Source organism: Hyperolius riggenbachi, chromosome 11 (assembly GCF_040937935.1).
Source record: "Hyperolius riggenbachi isolate aHypRig1 chromosome 11, aHypRig1.pri, whole genome shotgun sequence".
NCBI lineage: Eukaryota > Metazoa > Chordata > Amphibia > Anura > Hyperoliidae > Hyperolius > Hyperolius riggenbachi.
This window is the reverse complement of record NC_090656.1, coordinates 48921061-48946726: the sequence shown is the minus strand read 5'-3', so window position 1 is coordinate 48946726 and position 25666 is coordinate 48921061. Positions and strand designations below refer to the sequence as shown.

Sequence of the window (25666 nt, the reverse complement as noted above, 5' to 3'; positions counted from 1 at the left end):
CAAGTAAATTTGGCTCCAACGATGAGCACACCCACATTCCGTGCATGGCCACACCCATTTTCCATCTGGAGTGCTCAAAAGTGCCCTGGATCTCTTAGGATCCTAGCAACACCCCTGGTCACCATCCTTAGTCATGTGATATTGGGTGCTAGATTAGTGAGCACTGGTGAAGTGGCAATTGGCCAATGGAAGCAGCTTAGCGAGGAAGGAAGTGACAGGCACAATTTATAACTCAAGCCTTAGGCAGGGAACACACTTTTCTTTCAGTTTTCTGCGTGCGTTTTTCTGCATACATCTTCTGCACACCAAGTGTGGCTTCTATGCAGGAGCGTTTTTTCACAGCAACTAATGTAATTGATAGAGAAAACTGACAAAATGTGCAGAATTATCATGCAAGAATGTCATTTTTTTTCAGCATCTGAAAAGCGCATTAAGTGTGAACTAGCTAATTAATTACCATGAGTTCTCAGTTTTTCTGTGCAGAAAATGCGCACAAAAACAGTCAAGTGTGTTCCCTGCCATATGTCTCACTCCATAAGTTGGACCTGGGACGTAGCTAGACTTAATAGGGCCCCCCTGTAAAAATGATAGCAAGGGGCCCCCATGGTCCCTGAACCCCATGCGGGTCATGTGATCGGGAGCCAGCGAATGGCAGCAGAGAGTGTTCTGCTGTGAAGCAGGGCCTGGAAGCAGGAAAAAATTATACACACTCCTGCACACGGTATTGGTAAACAAACAGGGAGTTTCTATGCTATGGCTGCACTTGCAGTTGGGGAGAAAGAGGAGGAGGGGCCCTCAAAGCCTCTGCAATAGCAGGGGCCGCAGGGGTGATTGCTACGCCCATGAGTTGGACCCTGCTTTGCTTTTAGAATGCCATATTGAAGACTGAACAGTCCCTTTTATATATCTCCACTCCTAGGAGTGGTCATCAGGATGTAAACAAACAGTTTAATTGGTTGTCTCCTTTACATCTAAGCAACTGATTTGCCAGGATGTTTATATCTTAAAGATGATCCTTAGGGTAATAAGGGTCATACAAAATAACAGTCTGATTGCAGGGACTTAAAAAAAAGTAAGCCTTCTAACCATGTGTAGTAGAAACATATTCTTGCACTTTCGGGTTGGAGGTAGAGGAAGACCTGTACAATACTAAAGAGGATGCAAGAGACATCTATACACACACTTTACATCTCTGGCTGAAAAGATCAGGAAGGAACACTTTAAAATAGAACCAAGCATGCATTGTTCACAGTGTAGGGCACTGAAGCTGGGGGGAGGGGTGGTTGTATTGGGAACTGAATATCTATCTGCAATACATCTTCTTTTTGGTTATTTTGTGTGGGTTTCCTTTTACATCCCAAACACTACAGTCCTGGCCAGCTGCTTTGAGACTGTCAAAAATATTGGAAATTAGAAAAGTTGGTGCTTAAGTTTTTATAATAGCAATTTGCATATACTCCAGAATGTTATGAAGCGTGTTCAGATGATTTGCATAGTCCTTCTTTGCCATGAAAATTAACTGAATCCCAGAAAAACCTTTCCACTGCATTTCATTTCTGTCATTAAACGACCTGCTGAAATAATTTCAGTAATCGTCTTGTTAACTCAGGTGAGAATGTTGACGAGCACAAGGTTGGAGATCATTATGTCAGGCTGATTAGGTTAGAATGGCAGACTTGACATGTTAAAAGGAGGGTGATGCTTGAAATCATTGATCTTCCATTGTTAACCATGGTGACCAGCAAAGAAACGCATGCAGCCATCATTACGTTGCATAAAAATGGCTTCACAGGCAAGGATATTGTGGCTACTAAGATTGCACCTAAATCAACAATTTATAGGATCATCAAGGAAAGACGTTGAATTATTGTTAAGAAGGCTTCAGGGCGTCCAAGAAAGTCCAGCAAGTGCCAGGGTCGTCTCCTAAAGAGGATTCAGCTGCGGGATCAGAGTGCAACCAGTGCAGAGGTTGTTCAGGAATGGCAGCAGGCAGGTGTGTGCGCATCTGCACGCACAGTGAGGCGAAGACTTTTGGAAGATGGCCTGGTGTCAAGAAGGGCAGCAAAGAAGCCACTTCTCTACCAAAAAACATTAGGGACAGATTGAGCTTCTGCAGAAAGTACGGTGAATGGGCTGCTGAGGACTGGGGCAAAGTCATGAAGCCACTGTTAGATTGTTTGGGGCATCTGGAAAAAGGCTTGTCAGGAGAAAAAAACGTGAGCGCTACCATCAGTCCTGTGTCATGCCAACAGTAAAGCATCTTGAGACCATTTATGTGTGGGGTTGCTTCTCATCCAAGGGAGTGGGCTCACTCACAATTTTGCCAAAAAAACAGCCATGAATAAAGAATGGGACCAAAACAACCTCCAACAGCAACTTCTTCCAACAATACATCAGCAGTTTGGTGAAGAACAATGCATTTTCCAGCATGATGGAGCACCGTGTCATAAGGCAAAAGTGATAACTAAGTGCCTTGGGGACCAAAACGTTGAAATTTTGGGTCCATGGCCTGGAAACTCCCCAGATCTTAATCCCATTGAGAACTTGTGGTCATTCCTCAAGAGGTGGGTGGACAAACAAAAACCAACTAATTCCGAGAAACTCAAAGAAGTGATTATGAAAGAATGGTTTGCTATCAGTCAAGATTTGGCCCAGAAGTTGATTGAGAGTATGCCCAGTCGAATTGCAGAGGTCCTGAATAAAGAATGGCCAACACTGCAAATACTGACTCTTTGCATAAATCTCATGTAATTGTCAATAAAAGCCTTTGAAACGTATAAAGTGCTTATATTTCAGTACATCACATGAACAACTGAAACAAAGATCTAAAAGCAGTTTAGCAGCAAACTTTGAGAAAACTAATATTTCAGTACATCACATGAACAACTGAAACAAAAATCTAAAAGCAGTTTAGCAGTAAACTTTGTGAAAACTAATATTTTTGACAGTCTCAAAACTTTTGGACAGGACTGTAAGAAGTTATTTGTTTGCCTCCAAACTGGCATTAGATTATAATAGTGTTACTTGAGAAGTCCCCACAGAGGCGCTCATACCTATTTGAGGAGCAGCCGTTGGGTACGATACCTGAAAAAATGGGCCAGACCCACAAAAGGCGTTATGGAAGGCTAAATACAAACCCTTGTTAGGGCTGGTGCACACCACAAGAGCTTTCTAAACGCTAGAGAATTAAGAAGCTCTTGCTATTGCAATGCTATGGGGGATTTTTACATAATCGCATCGCTCCAGTGAGAACACACACATAGAATAACATTAGGAGGAGGTTTTAAAATCACAAAGTGCTCAGAAAAGATCTTCTGGTGTGCACCAGCCCTTAATTTAATCTACTCCTGAATATTTGAGGTGAGTGCATTTAACTTACCTTCTTTACCATCTCTTAATGACATCACCGAACTCCTCAAGTTGCATTAGTTACTAAGCATTAGCATTGCAGTTGTGCACTCCTCCCCCCCCCCCCCCAAACCCCCGTGTCACCCACCCTCCCAACCTAAAGCTTGGAGGGCATAGGACAGAACAACAGATACCAAAGTGGGTGAGGAGCTTTCACCACCAGCAATAAATAAGCTGCGATAGGACATCCACCCATTGTGAGTAGTGATTTTATTAGTATGCTCTCCAAGGGATTCCTGATACTAAACGGAAGATGGAAGGACACAGAGGGAGTGCGCTAGCTGGGCAGGTGAGTGGTGACTGCGCTCTGCTTCTGTGATTACTCTGCAGTGGTCCCGTGGAAGCAAAATAAGGTGGCAGGAGACCTGGGGGAATGGGGGAGGAGGGAGGGCAGTCAGATCTGGAAAAATGCCCAGATATTCCCTATGGAAGCCTCTAATCTATTGCCAATCAATAATTGTGGCCTGAAATTGATTGAAATTATGATTGGACAGTTAAACTGGGACATTGATCTCTGGTGGATTCTGCCACGGGAAATAGATTAGTGTATGGGCACCTTTAGACTATGACTATGGCAGGGACATTGGATTTTAGCTTCTCTGAGGGACAGTCAAGTGACATGAATTTTTAAGTGTTGGTGCAGTGCCATATAAATACATAAAAATCATCATCATTACATGAATGCCTAAAGTAAATAAATTGCTAACAGCTGACTGCAGCTCTGAATAATTATTTGTTTTACTCTCCTGACCTCTGCTGGAGGAAATGAGACATGCAGTTGTCTTTTGTTACACGTTCCCTCCCCAGTACAAATCAGTATTTTTTCTTCTTCAAGCAGGTAATATACTGTAATGGGGTGGAATGCATCGCCCCTCTGCATTTATTGCCACATTAATCTGTGTAACAGCTGCTTCCAGCTATTTTTAAAGGGGCAAATAGTCTTTTCACTGCCTGAAAATTGCTATGAGCACTCTGAAGGTGACGGCAATTTCCATAGGAGAAAGTGACAGCCAAGACACCTCAGTTTTGGCAATTTAATACAAATTTATGCCGCTTGGAAATAGACCAATTAAACACTACTGCTGCAGCATCAGATTGGTCCATTTTCGAGCTGCATACATTTGCATGAAATTACCATAATAATTTGCACCCATTGGTCCTATGGGAGAAAAGCGCTATAGAAATGATATTGTATATTGTATTGTATTGTATTGGTGGCACCTTTTTCCACTTCGGTGAATAAGAAGACCTGTGATCGCTACTAATAAACAATTCATGATGATTTGCAAGCAGGGATAATACTGCAGGGAGGTGCCACACATAGTAAAATATTAAAAAATAAGACTAAATGGTGGAAAGGATTTATCTCTTCCAAAGGAGATCAGTAGCAAGGTAGAATATATATATTTATTAGATACAATGATGTAACACTCAAACAGTGTCACAATAAAGCTGTATCAGATGGAGGCACTCTGCTCCAAGGAAACAGGCCTGTTCCAACAAACACATCATCCTACCTAATAGTTTACTTTGGAGGAGGTAACTTCCCCACACTTCCTCCTTTTTACTAGCTGAAGACCCGGCGTTGCTCGGGAATGTATTTGGTTGTTGGGTCCGGCCACTTTTTCTAGCCTTGACACACAGTCACTCAATAACCAAGTTTGTGAGCTTTGGAGTCCTTATTATCAATGTGAGAATAGAAACAGTTTACATTTTTCCATTAAAATCAAACAAATCTGATTTGCTATTTGTGACTCTGCCCCCTTTTCTGAATTTGAATGCCAGTCACCCAATGACCGACTGTAACAGGTTTGAGGCCTATGCCATTAACAGTATAAGAAAGGAAGTGTAAGGCCTGGCAGATCTCTCGTCTTCCTTTAGCCTCTATACACTAATCTAATACCACGCTCTTCATCTATACGCCAAGCCCCCGTGTGATTAGGAGACCAGTATGCCTACCCGACTACGGTTACCTCACAGGATTTCACAGTGTATAGAGATTGAGGCCGGGAAGACTAGACTACTACCAGAACCCACTACACAAGATAAATGTTATTGGTTGATATCTGGAAATAGTGCAGGACGCACTTGTGGAGGAGACAACACAGATCACAGCAGGAGCTGTAGACTAGAGACAGGGAGGAAGGTTGCTCAGAGCGACCACATCTCTGAGCTTCCGATAACCACCACAATCAACAAAACCATTGCTCAAAGCAACCACAGATTTGAGCTTCTGTTGTCCACCACACTGAATAAGACAAGGACAGACAGACGGACAGGAAGGAACGTTTAGCAATCTAATTGCTACCGCAGCGATGGCGAACATCCATACAGGCATAAACAAAACAGAACAGGTAGGAGAATGACTAATAACAACTGCTGCTATAGTCACGTCCACAGGATCAGAACTAGAGGAGCGCTTGCCAATGACTACCGCAGTGCTGGCTGCATCCAGGCTAGCTGGACTGGAAGGACGTTGCTGTTTGCCCACGTAGGAACAGCAACCGTCCACAAGGAAGCAAAACACGGCAAATAACAATAGAGACACGGAGCCCAGCCAACAGCTATGGCAAAGCTGAAAGCTATGACAGTCCAAGTGTCAAGAGAGGAAAAGGCTTTTATATGGACACTACCCAATGAAAGCAGGCATGCAACTTCCAACACAGCTGAATGGTAATCACTCAATCCTGTGTTACCCTGACTGAAGACTGCAGGCTGATTGCAGATAAATTGTACTCTTATTACAAATGCATGCAACATTTTGCAGCAACATGCATGCAGGGAATTCAGCACTGTCTACCTGCAGCTCAGCTGCAATAAGCCATAGGTGGATTCATGACAGCATCTTGAGCTGCTTTGAACTGCAGGGTGATTCATACTAGCAAAACTATGCAGCTGAATGCATGCAGAGACGTCAGAACTGCCTGGTTGCAGCTCAGCTGCATCCAGCAGGTCATGCTACAGGAGAGATCATGACAGGCAGACATCTTTAACATCAATTGTTAAATTTTAATTGGCTTTTGCAGGCTACGCCCACTTTCCTGAATATTAATCCCAGTCGCCCAGAGACCAAGTGTGCAAAGTTTGAGACCCCTGTGATTAACAGTCTAATAATGGCCGCAGTGTACGTTTTCCCATGTAAAAATTTGGTCGTTGTTGGATCCACACACTTTTTGTAACCTTGATACACAGTCAGTCAATGACCAGGTTTGTGACCTTTGGGGTCCTTGGCATCAACAACGTGAGAATGAAAGCAATTTATCATTCAAAGAGATCTGATTGGCTGTTTGTGGTTCCGACCCTTGGAATTGGAACACCAGTCACCTAATGACCTACAGTAGCAGGTTTAAGGCTTGAGCCGTTAACAGTGTGAAAATGGCAGCAATTTAAATATTCCTCTTAAAATCCAATAGGTGAATTTTGATTAGCTGTTGTAGGCTCCATCCACTTTCCTGAATATTAATCTCAGTCATCCAGCAATTTGAGAACCCTGCCATTAACAGTGTAAAAATGGCGGAAGTTTACATTTTCCCATTGAAAATGAAATGCTAAAATTTGATTGGCTGTTTTATGCTCAGTCCCTGAATTTTTCACGTCGGACACCAAGTTACCAACTGTGCCAAGTTTGGGGACTCTGGCTTTATTACTGTGAGAATGGCAGCCTTTTTTCCGTTGACCTGAATGGGTGAAATCTGATTGGCTGTTTGTGGTTCCGCCCAGGTGTGCGGGGGGGGGGGGAGGGCTTTGCAGAACACCAAAACATATCTTTCCAGGTAGTAAGGGATCTGTATACCAAGTTTCATTTGGGGACGGGGACACACACACACACACACACACAATTTTATGCAGTCTAAAGACATTTTACTTCTACACTTTTTACTCAACTAGCCCAACTCTGATGATCGGTTTGGTAATTTTTTTTGTACCTTTAACTTTTTCCTACAACTTGAAAGTGGCTGTGCACCAGACCTGAGTGTGGACTGGCTTGTGGTCCACAGCCAGCTTGTTGGTTGCCTCTCAGGTGACCTAACCATGTGAGTACCTATCTTTACCATTCAGGTGTTACCAAATACTGTAATGCTACATGTACAAGCTGCACTCGGTTTTATATCTTAGAGTTTACTAATGATCTGCATCTCACTGGCAATGGCAAAGAGAGTTGTGTTATTGCATGTAGCTCCGATCGATCTGTAAAAAAAATTGTGTTCATATTTGCAATTTTGTTCTTTTCTTTAGTGTATGACATTTTAGAGAAGATTGGAAGTCATTTTGCACCAAGTTCTGGAGTGTCACTTGGAGTTTTTCTCAGTACGGCTGTCGTAAGTGGTAAGCATTTAATCTCCTCCCCCACCTCTTGGAACAGGGCTAAACAAACTGTCAGACAGTGAACAGAGAGTAAAAAATGCTTTATTGAAAACAACGCTAATGCAGTTAAAATCTTGGTGGTATGTCCTCAAGCAACCCAGTGAAATTTCTTCAAGCAAACCTGAACTAAAAAATAAAAGTCAAAATAAACATCCACACTTCAGACTTACCTCCCGCGTAGTCCACACATCAATCTCTTTCTACTCTCCAGCATACTGCTTGTTCACTGCGATCAATCAAATCCTCAAATTTTAAAAATGGTGATGACCCAGTAACAGCTTCTGGGTCAGCACTCTGCTAACCTGCTATATTGTCCACTTGGGCCATAGGGAACCATGTACATAACCTTGCACTACAGTTATTCTTTCAGTTATAACAGACAGAAGCTGACACAGTGGAAAGGGACCCTAAAGCTTCCAGTTCCGACTAGATCTAGTCGGAACTGGAAGGAATTGTTGTTAGAAAAAAATGGCTAGCCTCTGAGTGGGACTGATGGCGAGGTAAGTATGTAATATTAATTTGCGGGTACATCATGTGTTTATTTTAAATAATTTTACTTGTTCCAGGTAACCTTTAACAGACAGGCTTTGCGCACTGCTGCCACTGCATCTCGCATCATCATTATTTTGACCATAATGTGGTCTAAGAAGATCCAGTTCTGGAAAATCTGTTCTGCAGGAAGTAACCACATTGGTGTCCACAGACAAAATAAAGAGACATGCACAGGGCCGGTTCTAGACTTTTTGCTGCCTGAGGCACACTTGTGAGGATGCCCCCCCCCCCCCCTCCCGATTTGGAATGATCGCACAGCACCCTAACATTTTCGCCCTCAGTATAGGTAGGTAGCCAGGTATAAGTGCTGCAGTACAGGTAGCTAGTATAGTTTCCCCCAGTATAGTTAGCCAATATTAATGCCCCTGTATAGGTAGCCAGTATAATTGCCCGAGTATAGCTAGCAAGTATTCTTGCCCCTAGTATAGGTAGTATAGTTGCCCCAGTATAGATAGCTAGTATAGTTGCCCCCAGTATAGGTAGCACAGTTGCCCCGGTGTAGGTAGCTAGTATAGTTGCCCCAGTATAGGTAGTATAGTTGGCCCCAGTATAGGTAGTATACTTGCCTCAGTATAGGTAGTATAGTTTCTTCAGTATAGGTAGTATAGTTGCCCCAGTATAGGTAGTATAGTTGCCACCACTATAGGTAGTATAGTTGCCCCCAGTATAGGTAGGTAGCTAGTGTAGTTGCCCCAATAACAATAGTAAAGTTCAACACTCAGTACAGGCGCCACTCAAATTTATATGTAATGCCCACAAATTCCACAACATGAAGTCTTTTTCCTTCTCTGCAAATGTTTCAAGGTCCCTGTTCTTGCATATCCCAGTACACCTCCCCCACACCCAATCAGAAGCCACTCACCAGATGCAATGACCACAGTATCTAGTAGATCATTGGTGATATTCCTAAATCACCCCCAACCTCCACGATCAGATACAATCCACTTCTTATTCCACCTTCAATATCCCATTCATGGCTTATGTGATAACCTCAAATAAAAACCTCACATAGCGTAATACTGTAAATCGTACACTGCCACATCTGGGGTTCGCCTTCTAGATGTTTGTTAAAATAACTCACCAGTGGATAACTCATCAGGGGCTCTGATGAATTATTTTATAACGAAACTGGTAGGGTGAGCCCCAGATGTAGAAGTACACGAGTACAAGTGAAGAGAGCTGTGTTGGGAAGTTGCGAGATGGATGCTGTGCCCGCCGTAGCTGACCATACACTGCGAGGACAGCACATTAGGAGGAGCGAACTGAGGCCACCTGAATGGGGGAGAGCCCATACATAAAACTCTATGCTATTTCACAAGTCATTCTATGTGAGTGCAATACCCGTTATACTATTAGTTTTATAGTATTACGTTGTGAGACGTTTTTATTTGAGGTTATCACATTGGCCATGAATAGGATATTGAAGGTGGAATGGTAAGTGGATTGTATTTGATTGTGGAGGTCGGGAGTGACCTGGGAATATCCCCAGCGCGCTAATAGACCATGGTGGTCATCGCATCTGGTGAGTGGCATCTGATTGGGTGTGGTGGAGGTGTACTGTGATATGCAAGATAAAATTTAGAGAAACCGAGAGCCCAATATAGTGTAATATGTTAGGCAAAAATAAAGTAAGGATAATCAGTGAGAAGAGTATACTCACAAACATGGGTTACCACATAGGCAACCACTGTATAGGCAGGGAAGGAGATTAGGCCTGTCCTCACTCAGGGATAAGAAGTCGCTCTCTGTAGACCAGAAAAAGGAGTAGATCACCGCTCCACCAGGGGTGGACACGGTATAGCAGTAGGAGAACAGAGGCGCAAGCAGGATAAAAATGGATAAAACCTTTAAAATTTGCTTGGCGGAAGTGGTGGACTTACCTCCATAAGAAGACACGAAAGACTGTCTGAATAGTAACAATCACATTTATTATATAGTACCCCAAAAAGTGAAGTGCATCGCGTTTCGCAGGCCAAGCCCGCTTCCTCGGGCAAAAAACGTGGGGACAAAACAGAATTTTGGCAATAGCAGGTGATTTCGGCAATGTGATTGCTACTATTCAGACAGTCTTTCGTGTCTGATAAACTGAAAGAAAAGCACGGACTCCGGCACTCCAAAGGAACTCTTCTTTTATTGATGCCACAAAGCAACGAATACAGAAAGAAAGCCCCTCTGTCTACAGCTGTTTCGCGTGAAGTTCACGCCTCTTCAGGACACGTGGAGTCTTTCGTGTCTGCTTTATGGAGTTAAGTCCACCACTTCCTCCAAGCAAATTTTAAAGGTTTTATCCATTTTTATCCTGCTGGCGCCTCTGTTCTCCTACTGTGATATGCAAGAAGAGGTCTTATATTGTGAACACTGCGTTCCCAATTTACTCAAGGAGTGCAACCTACCAGAGCCTGCCAAGTAGACCTGGAATACCAAGCAGGGACGGTTATTTTCCCGCAAGCCTGAATGGAGGTTGCAGTACAGTGCAACTCATCCTTGCAAGTATAAAACTTACATATCAACACATCCAAATCTAACAAAGGATACGGCATCATTGGGCTCCTGGACTCTCCCATCCTCCCACCCTGTATGTATTATGTATTAAGTTTAGCCTGTGTAATTCCCCCTCATTTCTGTCTAATCACTAGTTGTAATTTGATCTCCCCCATGTCACATGACTGCCTATGGCAGAGATGGCAGAGAAAGCACAGTCTGTAAACAATATGTCTGCTTCCATGAATCAGGAAGTAAAAACGGTGCAGATTTATTTTAGGTATGTATCAGCTGTAACAAAGAAATGTTTTTGGTTTAAAGGATACCCGAAGTGACGTGTGACATGATGAGATAGACATGGGTATGTACAGTGCCTAGCACACAAATAACTATGCTGTGTTCCTTTTTTTTTTCTATGCCTGAAAGAGTTAAATATCATGTATGTAAGTGGCTGACTCAGTCCTGACTCAGACAGGAAGTGACTACAGCGTGACCCTCACTGATAAGAAATTCCAACTATAAAACACTTTCCTAGCAGAAAATGGCTTCTGAGAGCAAGAAAAAGATAAAAAAGGGGAATTTCTTATCAGTGAGGATCACACTGTAGTCACTTCCTGTCTGAGTCAGGACTGAGTCAGCCACTTACCTACCTGATATTTAACTCTTTCAGACAGAGAAAGAAAAAAAGAACATAGCATAGTTATTTGTGTGCTTGGCACTGTACATACCCATGTCTATCTCATCATGTCACATGTCACTTCGGGTATCCTTTAAAGGTTATTATGCTGTTGTGTTTCTTTTAGAGCATAAGACGTTCTAAATTCAGGTCCACTTTAAAGGAAAACTGAGACAAATCCAAAATCATTTATAATTACCTGGGCCTTCCCCAAACCCAGAAATAAATTAGGATGAAATTGGGGCGCTTGGCAAGATAGCAGTTTTTGCCAATCGCTTATGGTTTCCTGGCTTTTTTAGTAAGATTTTAGTGGGAGCTAGCATCCAGCAGGCCCCTAGACTCTCTCTGGGCCCTAGGCCACTGCCTTGCAGATGATCCGGCTGTGCCGCAGCCCCCTTCCCATCTCCAGAGTGCGGCTGAAGATATATACCGGGACAGCCAGCAGTGGATTGTAGCAGCCCAGGGAGATGGCGAGGGAACGCCCAGTCTGAAGGGGGCTGGAGGAAGTCCCAGGTAAGTATAAGTGCTTTCTTTTGATTCTGTACACTTTCATTTCTCTCATATTTTTTTGCTATAGTTTTTGCTTCTAAAGAAACCTTTTAACATTTTCTTTTTACCATAATGGGAGAGCTGTTGTTCTTATGTGCACAGTATATAAATGAATGCTATACTACAGCACTAATGCTAGGCATACACAATGTCATTTTACTGTCAGATCGATTATTTCCAACATGTCCGATCTGATTTCCAATCGATTTTTTGTTCACTTCTATGCAAAATCGACTGAAAAATCAGATCGGACATGTTGGAAAGAATTGAACTGACAGTAAATCTGTCTGAAAATTGCATCGTGGGTATCTAGCATAACAGTACAAATGACAGTCCAGTACTCCACATTGGTAGTGTAGCATTGCCATCTTGTGGCTAAATGGACACATTACAGTTTGAGAAAATTTCTCTGTGGAAAAAGCCTGATTTAAGGCTTCAATAGGGTTGTTGTTTTTTACTGAAAATGTGTTTCATGTGAATTTTCATGTGTGATTTTTTGCAATAGCTCCAATTGACTTATTCTGTTTAGTGACAAAATAGCAAGTTCCTTTTTCCAGTAAGCTGTTTTTTTCTTGCATTAATCGCAAACAAAAATGAGCATTAAACGGAAACAGGCCCATTCACAATCATTGGTTTTCATTCGAATACCAACTAAAACATGTTACAATAACGGGCACTAGGCCTCTTCCCTAACAACCCATCTCCCATCCCGCCCCTGTCGCTGCCGCCGCATGTCAGCGCACTTGGCCGCGACCCATTCCCCCGCACGCACAGACCTGCGCATACACGCCCGCCCCCTGGCCCAATCCTGCTTTTGTCCCAACGCCGCTCGCACACACATGCCACACATGCGCAGTATGGGCACGGGGGCAGGGACAGGAGAGGACGCAGGGACACAGGGGGTTTATTATATAGGATTAGTTTACACTGCAATTTTGCAATGCAATTTTTAGAGCAATTTTTAACCACTTGAGGACCCACCCTTTACCCCCCCTTAACCTCTTGCCGACCGCGTCACGCCAGTAGGCGTGGCCGCGGCGGCAGCCCCAGGACCGCCTAACGCCAATTGGCGTAAAGTCCTGGGGCTGGGATTTGCAGGAGATCCTGCACAGGCTGTGCGCGCATCTCCTGCTTGGGGGGCAGAGCTCCGCCCTGCCTTCAGTCTCCGAGCGGCTATTGCCGCTCGGGAGACTGTTAGACGGCGTGATCGCCGTCTATTTACTCTGTGCAGCGCTGCGATCAGCAGCAGCGCTGCACTGGGGACAGCCGTGCGATCGGCTCTCATAGGCAGAAGCCTATGACAGCCGATCGCCGTAATTGGCCGGCTGTGGGGAGGGAGGGAGTGAGGGAGGGAAGGGATTTAAAGGAAGAGGGTTTTTTTTTTAAAAAACAGCAACACAAATATTTATTTAAAAAAAAATAAACATGGGGGAGCGATCAGACCCCACCAACAGAGAGCTCTGTTGGTGGGGAGAAAAGGGGGGGGGGGATCACTCGTGTGCTATGTTGTGCGGCCCTGCAGCTTGGCCTTAAAGCTGCAGTGGCCTTTTAAACTAAAAATTGCCTGGTCACTGGGGGGTTTAGCCCTGCAGTCCTCAAGAGGTTAAGGACCAGCGTTATTTTTTGTGATCTGTGCTGGGTGGGCTCTGCAGCCCCCAGCACAGATCTGGTTTCATGCAGAGCGATCAGATCGCCCCCCTTTTTTCCCCACTATGGGGATGGTGTGCAGGGGGGGTCTGATCGCTCTGGTGGGCAGGCTAGTTGCGGGGGGGACACCTCAAAGCCCCCCTCCGCAGCGAAATTCCCCCCTCCCTCTCCTACCTGCTCATCCCCGGTGATCGAGGCTGCACAGGACGCTATCCGTCCTGTGCAGCCAGTGACAGGACGTCCCCTGTCACATTGCGGCGATCCCCGGCCGCTGATTGGCCGGGGATCGCCGATCTGCCTTACGGCGCTGCTGCGCAGCAGCGACGTACAATGTAAACAAAGCGGATTATTTCCGCTTGTGTTTACATTTAGCCTGCGAGCCGCCATCGGCGGCCCGCAGGCTATTCACGGAGCCCCCCGCCGTGAATTGACAGGAAGCAGCCGCTTGCGCGAGCGGCTGCTTCCTGATTAATCAGCTTGCAGCTGGCGACGCAGTACTGCGTTGCTGGTCCTGCAGCTGCCACTTTGCCGACGCACGGTATAAGCGTGCGGTCGGCAAGTGGTTAAAGGAATGTGCATTTTTGCCCATTCCTCTGTGCACAATCACTCTGAAAAATGTTACATGCAGCAAGATTTCCATTTTCTAAAAATTGCAATGCTTCTGTAAGAACACCCTCATAGAGTGACATGGCACTAATGCTTTGCTGATCGTTAGTGATCAGCAAGCGCCCCCAGTAAGCGTGAGCTTTTTTTGCACTTAGATTTTTGGACACTATGCATGTTCATCTGTACCTAAAGGGAATCTGAAATGAAAATAAACTTTTTACATAATGAATTGTATGTGCAGTACAGCTAAGAAATAGGACATTAGTAGCAAAGATATGAGTCTCATATTGTTTGCAGTACAGGAAGAGTTAAGAAGCTTCATTTGTTATATATGCAAAAGAACCTCTCTGAGCTCTCCGTCCAAACTTTGTCCGCTACAGTGCTATTTTATGAAGCACATATACATCAAAGAAACAGTTAAATACAACTATACAGGGCCGGATTTACAGCTCAGGAGCCTGTAGGCACATAAGCTCCGGCGCCCTAAACTCCGTCCCATAACAGGCCACACCTCTAATGCCATGTCCCCTTTTATTAATAAAACCACACAAGTAATACAAATATTACCAAAGACAAGTACTGTATAACAACAATGCGCAGATATTACCAACGAATAAGGGAATTTACCAAATTTAGGCTTTTACTAGGAGGAGACAGTGGCGGTAGGTTGGTGGTAGAGCACAGCAGGTAGGTATAAAGGGCACAGAGAGTAGTCAGTTGGAGTAGGTAGGTGGGAGAATGCAGTAGGTAGGTATATAGAGCAAGGAGAGCAGTCAGTGGGGGTAGGTAGGTGGGAGAATGCAGTAGGTAGGTATATAGAGCAAAGAGAGGGGTCAGTGGGGGTAGGTAGGTGGGAGAATGCAGTAGGTAGGTATATAGGGCAAAGAGAGGGGTCAGTGGGGGTAGGTAGGTGGGAGAATGCAGTAGGTAGGTATATAGAGCAAAGAGAGCAGTCAGTGGGGGTAGGTAGGTGGGAGAATGCAGTAGGTAGGTATATAGAGCAAAGAGAGGGGTCAGTGGGGGTAGGTAGGTGGAGAGCACAGCAAGTGGGTATAGACAGCACAGAGAGGTGTCAGTGGGGGTAGGTAGGTGGAAGGATGCAGAAGGTAGGTGTAGAGAGCAGTAAGTTAGGGTAGATAAGTAGGTAGGTGGGAGGTTAGAGCAGGTAGAGGAGGGAAGTCAGCGAACGGACCTGAACTCAGAACTTCCAAAAGATACGTAACAGCATAATGACCTTTACAGAATGACTATTTTGTTACAGCTGATACAAATCCTAAAACACATCACCTGTGTGTCTACTTCCTGCTTTCATGGAAGCAGACATTTTGTTAACATCCTGTGCTTACTAATGAGCTTATCTGCCATGGCAGTCAGGTGGAACAGGGAAGAGATCAAATACAAATGTGTGATTAGACACAGATAATGGGGAATTACACAGGCTTAACTCTAAATACATACAGCAGGGTGCAGGGTTTCCCTTCTGTCCTGTGTAAGAGATCAAGTACTGAGGGGGTATTAGACAGGCTACACGCTCTACTTACATACAGGCTGCATTTCTCTCTGTCCTGGGCAAGAGTTCAGGTCCACTTTATTGCGGCAGCGGCTCCCCCAGGTGTCGGAGTTGGTGGGGCTCCAGGTGGAGGACCGTCAGTAAGTCCTTCTTCTGCCCAATATCCTAAGCGGCTGAGGGAGAAGAAGTACTTAGGTGGTGGAGAAGACCCGGATCAGGGGTATTCTGCAGTCCTTCAGCAAGAGGTAGAGACCCGTTTCAAAGGACGCTCTATGCGTCCAGCGTTGACGTCACTCGGCAGTGCCCTCTGCATCCTCTCCATGGTCAAGCACTGTAACCATGGAGAAGACGCAGGGGGCGCTGCTGGGTGATGTATACGTTGGACGCATGGAGCAGGAGATCAGAAGGATGGACAGAAGGTCGGTGGGGCGGAGCTTTTTGCCTACCTGCACTGCTGCTGGATTAGTCCTCCTCTCTATCCCCTTCAGTCATGGCTCTGGGCGTACCAGCACAGCCAGACAGGCTAATTTCGCTGTTAAGTGGGTCCAGTCCCTCGGCATCATCTTGGCCGCCCACATGGTTTGCCACACTCATAGGACTCCAGCCGGCAACAGAGAGGAACAATCGTGCCGCCCCCCCCCCCCCCCCCGCCGCCTATGCTGTTCACTTGCAGCGCTGTGTGCAGGCATGAATAGGGCGGCCGGTGGGCGGGAGAGCGGCACGTAATGACAGACTGTGTGTGTGTCACTAGCCGCCAGCCCCTCACTGTAGTTGCGGCCACCGGATCATGGTGCACGGAGGAGGCAGTGGGCGGCGCTGGCATTAGTGTTACATTTTTTAGGTTTTTCATTTTAATGGGACATGATTCAACCCCGCCCTTTGCCAATCAGGCGCCTTATGGTAAATCCGGCCCTGCAACTATAGATACATTTTTGCTCATAGTTTAAAATGCAGAGAGTAGTGTGTAAACCGCAAATATAAGATAATGATGCAATGTTATAAAACAAAACAAAAAAAAGCTGTAATGACTGAAAATAAAAATATGAGACTTTTCTTTGCTACTAATGTTCTATTTATTATCCGTACTACACATACAATTCATTGTATTATACTTTTTTCTCGCTTCAGTATCACTTTAAACACATTCATTTTTTCCACAGTAGCTAATGTTTGGCAATGAGAAAACACACACAATGTGCAAAATGATGCTGCACTGCTGACAGTGGCGGCTCCAGGATTGTTTTTAGGGGGTGCTATGCAGCACGGACCAACTTCTGGGGTAGCTGACGACCTGTGGCGCGCAAAGCTATAACCTGCGCCGTGGCAAAAAAAATGGGCGTGGCCACTACCGGATGAGGGCGGATCTAACTGTAATTTAAAGTGAACCCGAGGTGAGAGTGATATGGAGGCTGCCATATTTATTTCCTTAGCACAGATCTTCTAAATCAGCGCTGGTCCTTAAGGGGTGGGGGGGGGGGGGGGGTAAAGGCTGAGTCCTGAAGTGGTTAAGATATTTATTGGCAGCGGGGAGCAGCAAAGATAGGATAAATGAAGAGGGGAAATAACGGGGAAACAGAAATATGTTTATTTTAATGTGCTGTACATTTTTCACAGATCATCTTTAACCACTTGAGGACGGCGGTGTTAAACCCCCCTAGTGATCAGGCCATTTTTTACTAATTGAGCCACTGCAGCTTTAAGGCCTAGCTGCAGGACCGCACAACACAGCACACAAATGATTCTCCCCCTCTTTTCTCCCCACCAACAGAACTCTCTGTTGGTGGGGTATGATTGCGCCCCAGTTGTTTTGTTTTTATATAAATTTATAATTTTATTATTTTTTGAATAAATCTGCCTATTTTTTTAATTTATTTTATATTCCCTCCCTCCCCCCGCCAGCCAATCAGCGTGATCAGCTGTCACAGGCTTCAGCTAGGCTTCACTCTCACGGCTGTCCCCCATACAACGCTGCCTTAGATCGCAGCGCTGTACAGGTATATTAGATGGCGGTTTCGCCGTCTAACAGTATCCGAGCGGCGATTGCGGAGCCTCCACCTTCCAAGTGGAGAGGCGCACACAATCTCCCGCTAGCCCCATTCCCAGCTATTCACTCCAATCTGCATGGAGTGGTCCTGGGGCTGCCGCCCTATACACGCCAATTGGCGTGGAGCAGTCAGCAAGTAGTTAAGCTGATCGCGGCTCGCAGGCTAAATGTAAACACAAGCGGAAATAATCCGCTTTGTTTACATTTTTACAACGCTGCTAACAGTAGCAGCGTTGTACCAGATCAGCGATCCCCGGCCAATCAGCGGTCGGGGATCGCTGTCACATGACAGGCAGGAGCCTGTTAGAGGCTGCACAGGACAGATCCGTTCCTGTGCAGCCTCCGATCTCCGGGGCAGGGAGGGAGAAGAGGGAGAGGGGGAATCCTGCGGTGGAGGGGGCTCCCCCCCCCCCCCCGCCACCCACACGCATGCAGGAGCGATCAGACCCCCCCAGCACATCATCCCCCTAGTGGGGAAAAAGGGGGGCGATCTGGTCGCTCTGCCTGTTGTTTGATCTGTGCCACAGGTTTCTCTCTTTGCCGTCTCTATGACGGCAGAGCATTCTGCGCCGGTCAGGAGCAGCTTTTATTGGCTCCTGACCCTGTTAATCAATGTAAGCCAATGGGATTGGCTTACAGTGATGACAGGGTCAGGAGCCAATGAAAATGTCTACTGACCGGCTCACAGAGCTCTGCCAACATAGAGACAACAGGGCGAGTGTATTGCGGTGGGGAGACAACGGTGCAATCAGCGGGAGCGGCGTGACTGCATGCCGACGATTGTTGAAATCTATGCCCTGTCAGATCCGCGCTGCCACATGCAGGACGTAGATTTCAACTGCGTTGGTCCGGAAATGGTACATCCTTTTTGTTTTTGTATTTTTCATTGGAAAGCCTTGCGTGTTGTTATTGTGTGATTTACCATGGCAATAACGGATATTTTAAATTGGGTAACTGCACAGATTTATCATTTGCCTCTGAGCACATCTGTATTATACATAATTGATTTGGCTCAGGATTACAGTCTTTACCATAGTAACTGGCTAGTTTCTCTTCATTAATATGCAAAATGCTTACATTTTGCAGGGATGCATTTGGGGCAATTCTTTAGGCTCTCACTGAACCATGTATCAAAGTGTCTCTAATAAGGATGGTTTTGCCTCACAGCTACTGGGCTTCCATTCACGCGCTGTAATTTCCAAATTCACGAGTAACTCATGCATAAAATAACAGGAGATGTTTACTTTTGGCTGGAAGACTGCATACTGTGTTTCAGTACCTTGATGTGCTGATCTGAATTGCTACAGCCAGCTATAACATACCAATGTACATTTAGGAAAACCTGCTGAGCGGTCTGGACGAGCTCAGCTCGTCCAACACCGCCAGAGGCTGCCGCTCAGGCCCTGCTGGGCCGATTTTCACCAAATAAAGTGCAGCACACGCAGCCGGCACTTTGCCAGCCGCGTGTGCTGCCTGATCGCCGCTGCAGCGCGGCGATCCGCCGCGTGCAGCGGCGAAAGAGGGTCCCCCCAGCCGCCCGAGCCCAGCGTAGCCGGAACAAACAGTTCCGGCCAGCGCTAAGGGCTGGATCGGAGGCGGCAGACGTCAGGACGTCGGCTGACGTCCATGACGTCACTCCGCTCGTCGCCATGGCGACGAGGGAATCGAAACACGGAGGGCCGCTCATTGCGGCCTTCCGTGTTATTTCTTGCCGCCGGAGGCGATCAGAAGATCGCCTCCGGAGCGCCCTCTAGTGGGCTTTCATGCAGCCAACTTTCAGTTGGCTGCATGAAATAGTTTTTTTTTAATTAAAAAAAAACCCTCCCGCAGCCACCCTGGCGATTTAATCAGAACGCCAGGGTGGTTAACCTCTCTCAACCTGAAGAACATTAGAAAGCACTAGGGACCATACGTTGGTGCTAATGGGAATCCATGTGTAACTAAAAAAAAGTCAGATACTCAACCTAAAGAGAGGGAAGGCTCGGGTCCTAATGAGCCTTCCCTCTCCTCTCCCGGTGCTGCGCTGGCTCCCCTGTTTCAATCCCCTGCCACGGGGACTTTGAAAGTCTTCGGGAGCCAAGTCCTCCCGAAGACAGGCGGCGCACACGCGAGTGCATCATAGAGGGCGCTCGCGAGTGCGCAGTGTAGAGCGGCCCATCTTCGGGAGCACTCGAGCTCCCAAAGCATTTCCGAAGCCTCCCTTCGGCCGGGAGACAGCAGTATTTGACCGAAATGGTCCAATGCCGCTACGGGGGAGCCAGCGTAACAGCGGGGACCTGGAGAGGAGAGGGGATGCTCTATGGGACCCAGAGCCTCCTTCTCCTTAGGTGAGTATCTGACTTTTTTTTTTTAATTTTGGTTCCCATTAGCTTTGCTATAATGACTCAGCTATAAATGATTCCTGAGCAGAGCCACAAGGGGGCAGGCTTGGGCTTGAAAAGACAGCACAGAAGACAGACTCAGCTACAGTATAATGATTCCTAAACAAAGCCAGACTGAATGTTCAGTCTGGGATTTTATCAGGGCTGATGATAAGCAATCTGAACAGTAAAGAATGAAACCGAGAGCAGAGTAGGTGTTTTCTCTAATGTTCCCACTGATATATATGGTAAAATACATGAGTGTGCTTTGTCTCTGGTTCCCTTTAAGGGAGGAGATAGATATTGCTTGCTTAAACACCCACTAGGGGCATTCCTGCAGGCCTACCAAAGCTGCCATTGGGCAGCTCTCTCCCCGGCCATGCCCCCTGCCACTCCCCCGCCTCCCTGCACGCTGCTCTGTGAGAACAGCTCTTTCAGCACCACGACCCCAAAGGTCACAAAACCAAAAGGAAGAGGATGCAGGCCAACAGAGCGGCGGAGAGCAGCAGGGATTGCAGCTACCTGATCCGTCCCCAGCCCCCAGGACCAGGTAGCATTATTCTTTTCTTAGTTTACTGCCCCACCTCGGGTTCTCTTTAAGGCTGGATTCACACTTAGATGCGTTGCGTTGCATTGAAGCATGCTTTCTTCAATGGGATGCAACACAACTCAACGTAACACAATGTATCTATGTTTGAATCTAGTTTCAAGGACACCTAAAATGAGAGGAATATGGAGGCGGCCATATTTATTTCCTTTTAAACAATTGCCTGGCAGTCCTGCTGATCTTTGACTGCAGTAGTATCTGAATTACACACCTGAAACATGTATGTGGCTAATCTAGTCAGAAACACCTGTTCTGATGCATGCTTGTTCAGGGTCTATGGCTAAAAGTACAAGAGTCAGAGAATCAGCAGGATAACCAGGCAAGTGGTATGGTTTTACACCTGGCCAGATGGTTGCGGTGCAATGCTCCGCCCCCTCGCACCACAAAATAGAATCATATGACCCTGCGGCACAGTGCGCTGACAAGGTCATATGCATAGAGCCCCCCCCCCCCCCCATCCCGCACACTGCTCGCACATCCCCGCACGCCCTTCGCCCAGTGACATACTACCTGCTGGACAGTTGCAGTGTTGTGCGCTGCACCGCTGACGTCAACACATTTAAAATGTCTGCATCACCTCACTAGTCGGTAAGTTTACTTTTCAGTGCGGTGATAGGTTTAATGAATTGGCATTTGGGGAGATGATTGGTAAAATCAGCTGTTTTCTACATTACCGAATGTGGTAATGCGTAGTGAGTTGAGGCCATTTATGATATTTACTACTGCATATTGGAGAACTTTTCTATTTACTATTCTGCATACTTTGGAATTTTTCTTTACATCTTTGTGCAAGTTTATATCCATCTGGCTTGCATTTAGTTAACCATTCTCCTTTTGAGACATTGTGCTTGTGTATTGCATCTGCATTGTTTGCTGGAACTATTCTTTTTGAATTTTCTGGAGCATCCTTGCCTTTAGGTAGGGCCGGGCCGAGGAAGAGGCAAGAGAGGCTCCAGCCTCAGGACGCAGTGTAGGAGGGGGCGCACAACTCACTCAGCTATCATACCCCTATTGTGTTTGAAGCAGAGAGAAATAAGAAAAGGGGATACATAGCAGTGATTGCAAACCAGATAAGTAGAGATGAAGGTGTTGGGGCCCTGGGGCACCTCTTAGTCTAATAGCAATCAGTGTGCAATGGCTGGGGTGGGAGGGATGGAGGGGCGCACTTTGGTGTCTCAGCCGTGGTTGCTGGAGAACCTTCTCCTGGCTCTAGCTTCAGGATTCCTTGAACCATTATTATTACTTATGTCACCAAGCCAGTCGCCTGGCAGCCCTGCTGATCTATTTGGCTTCAATAGTATCTGAATAACACCAGAAACAAGCATGCAGCTAATCTTGTCAGATCTGACACTATATATACTGTAAATATATATATATATATATATATATATATATATATATATATATATAGAAGTAGATAAATACTAGTTCTACTTACATAACACATGCATTGCACTGTGTACATTATGAGTCCTGTGAATTGTATAAAGGAAAAGCAGAGAATCCTATTCTAGACAGTTTCCATCTTGGTTACCTTTGAATGAAGCTAATCCTGACATCATTTCCTCCTTCATTCTTTTTTCTCCTCTTGCTAATTGTGTATTTGTTACCCGCCCTCCTCCCAGAGTCTTCAGACACTCCCACTGAGGTCTATACTAGGAAGTGCTCTGTCATGTCATTAGAAGGAGTGGGAAATAAAGGGAAGAGGAGGTTAAAAGACCCCCCCCAGCATGCAACTGTTTTGCCAGCCGATGGCAATTAAAGGGCCGGTGCTCCTAAGGTATATGATAACTCCAAACCATAACAGCAGAAAAAGTTTTGAATGCAGAATTAGCATCTTTATCACTTAATACACTCAGACCAGTTGCTGTTGAAATTTGATTCTTATGGTGACAATCCTGCTTTAACCACTTGAGGACCCACCCTTTACCCCCCCCTTAAGGACCAGCGCTGGTTTGATTGATCTGTGCTGGGTGGGCTCTGCAGCCCCCAGCACAGATCAGGGTGCAGGCAGGGAGATCAGATTGCCCCCCTTTTTTCCCCCCTATGGGGATGATGTGCTGGGGGGGTCTGATCTCTCCTGCCTGCTGTGGGTGGCGGGGGGGGCACCTCAAAGCCCCCCTCCGCGGCGAAATTCCCCCCTCCCTCTCCTACCTGCTGCCTCCCCTGGAGATCCGGGCTGCACAGGACGCTATCCGTCCTGTGCAGCCAGTGACAGGACGTCCCCTGTCACATGGCGGCGATCCCCGGCCGCTGATTGGCCGGGGATCGCCGATCTGCCTTACGGCGCCGTACAAATGTAAACAAAGCGGATTATTTCCGCTTGTGTTTACATCTAGCCTGCGAGCCGCCATCGGCGGCCCGCAGGCTATTCACGGAGCCCCCCGCCGTGATTTGACAGGAAGCAGCCGCTCGTACGAGCGGCTGCTTCCTGATTAATTAGGCTGCAGCTGGCGACGCAGTACTGCGTCGCTGGTCCTGCAGCTGCCACTTTGCCGACGCACGTTATGAGTGTGCGGTCGGCAAGTGGTTAAAGAGCAGCATGCTTTATGAAAGGATTATGAATATCAGCCTCTATACTCCTCTCGTTTTAACAATCAATTATGGTACATTTTTTCCAAGAAGAAAAGAGCTTGCATTATTGCTCACAATCTGTTGATGAAATGAGAATCTTATAGTAGATAAATCTTGGCTTCATGTCTGTTCTCAGGAATGGAGCAGCAGTGGGAGGTCCCGCCTGGGATGAACATGATGGGATACTGTAGTATTGGTGTTGGATTCTTTCTACTCCTCATTCCTGAAGTATTTTGGTCACATCTTGGTTTCACTCATCAAGAACAAGCTTATCAGGAGGAATTCAATGAAGAAATAAAGAACAAGTGCACGGTCTCAATCATGTAACAGCTTTGGCCACCTCCGAGCATAATAGAGTGGTTGCGCGTACACATTCACGGTAGTCTAAGTGGATTGGCCTAAAATAATGAAAATGTACATAGCTGGAGCTTCCATGTCCAGATGGTCTGCTGATGTGATGTCCACATACAGGCACTTCCTGTTAAATATATGTCATCAATACTGCATCTCTCAACGAACAGCTGTATTTATCGTGGTCCTTAAAGGGAACCTGAACCATGTAAAATTATTTCAAATAAACACATGATATACCTGCAAATTAATGACATACTTACTTTGCTGTCAGTTCCTCTCAGAAGCTCACCATTTTCTTTTTACAATTATTCCTTCCAGTTCTGACAAAAATATCTGTGTCTGTCAGTTATACAGTATATCAGTTTCTGAATGGGGTAATGGCCATTTTCAAAATGGAGGACGGAGAATTCCATTGATCACAGTGGACAAACGGGACGCAGGAGAGCAGAAAGAGATTGAGGAGTAGACTACACCAGAGGTAAGTATGACCTGTGCATGTGTATTTTGCCTTTTTTTACCTCGTTTGCTTTAGCCCCTTCGGGACCGGCTGCCTACCCCCCCCCCCTTAAGGACCAGGCATTTTACATGATGGGGGGGGGGCGTTTGGGGGGATCAGGCAGCCGGATCCCTACTGTGGGCACGTAGGTATGGTCCACCCTGGGTGGCCAGGTATCCCCCGTATTGCTGGCAGCCTTTACTTACCTCCCAGGCTCCAGCGATGAGCAGCTGTAGACACCTCCGCTCTCGCTGGCTTCCTGGCTCGTACTGACCCTAAGTCCCGGGTCGCGGCTTGATGATGTCATCAAGCAGGGACCCGGCGATGGCTGCTGATCACTGAGGGGAGATGTCGGGGAGATGTCAGCTGTCATATGACAGCTTAATCTTCCCCCTCCGGTGCGCATGATCGCGTCGGGACGGTTTGTTAGCGCGGACGTTCAATCAACATCCAATCAGGGTGGCAGCACCACCTGCTGGACGTAGATTCAAACTACGTCGGTCCCCAAAAGGTTAAGGACATGTACACTATAATGTAAAGTACAGATACTTATTGGTTCCCTCAGAGGACATAAAAACTGCCCATGATGTTCTCTATCTGAGGTGGATTTTTTTCCCCCCTCTTTTCACTTAAGTTCCTCTTTAACTTGTAGTGGGGTCACTTAAAAACATGGGCACACACATAGTGAATATGTAATGGTGATGGGGTGAATACAGGAAGTGGAAAAGAAAAGGTGGACAGGACCCATAAACAGGGAAGCATGAGGTAGCACATATTGCTGCAAAGAAAATATATTGTATAAAGCGGCACTTATTAAACAATGCACAGAATAGACAAGGATGCTGACTGCCAAGATGTGCACCCTCATGCTGGAAAACCTTTCTGGGAACTGTTCTGGCTAAGGTGCATTTATTTGATGCAGCAGGAACTGAGTAACATCACAGATCTTACAAAAAGGCATAAATGTTACAAGACAAGGTTATATTCAGTATAAATATGGTCTATACATGTTTCCTTGCAGTCCAGCTACTCTGCACAGCATTGATGTTTGTGTTCAGTATTATGGTAAAACAAGGAACATGTGTAAGAAAGTTTTCCAGTGAACATAAACAAAAATGTATTTTATTACATTTATTTAACACACCAACAATCCAGCAGTCTCCGTAATCTTTCATCATTTCCCTTGTACCATCCCAAAAACATATACTACAAAAAGTGTGCAACACTGTGTGACTCAAGCTTGTAGACATGATTTGGGAAATTCTTATCAAAATGAAATACACACGCACGCACACATATACAGTGCTGCCTATAATTATTCATACCCCTGGCAAATTTTGACTTAAAGTTACTTTTATTCAACCAGCAAGTAATTTTTTTGACAGGAAATGCCATAGGTGTCTCCCAAAAGAAAATAAGGCTGTACAAGAGGCATTA

General features: G+C 45.9%; 1 protein-coding gene across 1 annotated transcript in view; it reads left to right on the top strand.

Annotated features, from left to right (window-relative positions):
• The window catches only part of LOC137537798 (solute carrier family 35 member F3-like), a 43623-nt gene extending 19669 nt beyond the window's left edge, over positions 1–23954 (top strand). Inside the window, exons 5-6 of the mRNA XM_068259760.1 lie at positions 7645–7734; positions 23516–23954. Coding sequence (XP_068115861.1) covers positions 7645–7734; positions 23516–23706 — 281 coding nt within the window. The 3' untranslated portion in view covers positions 23707–23954. The remainder of the gene's footprint in view (positions 1–7644; positions 7735–23515) is intronic.
• The last annotated feature ends 1712 nt before the right edge of the window (positions 23955–25666 follow it).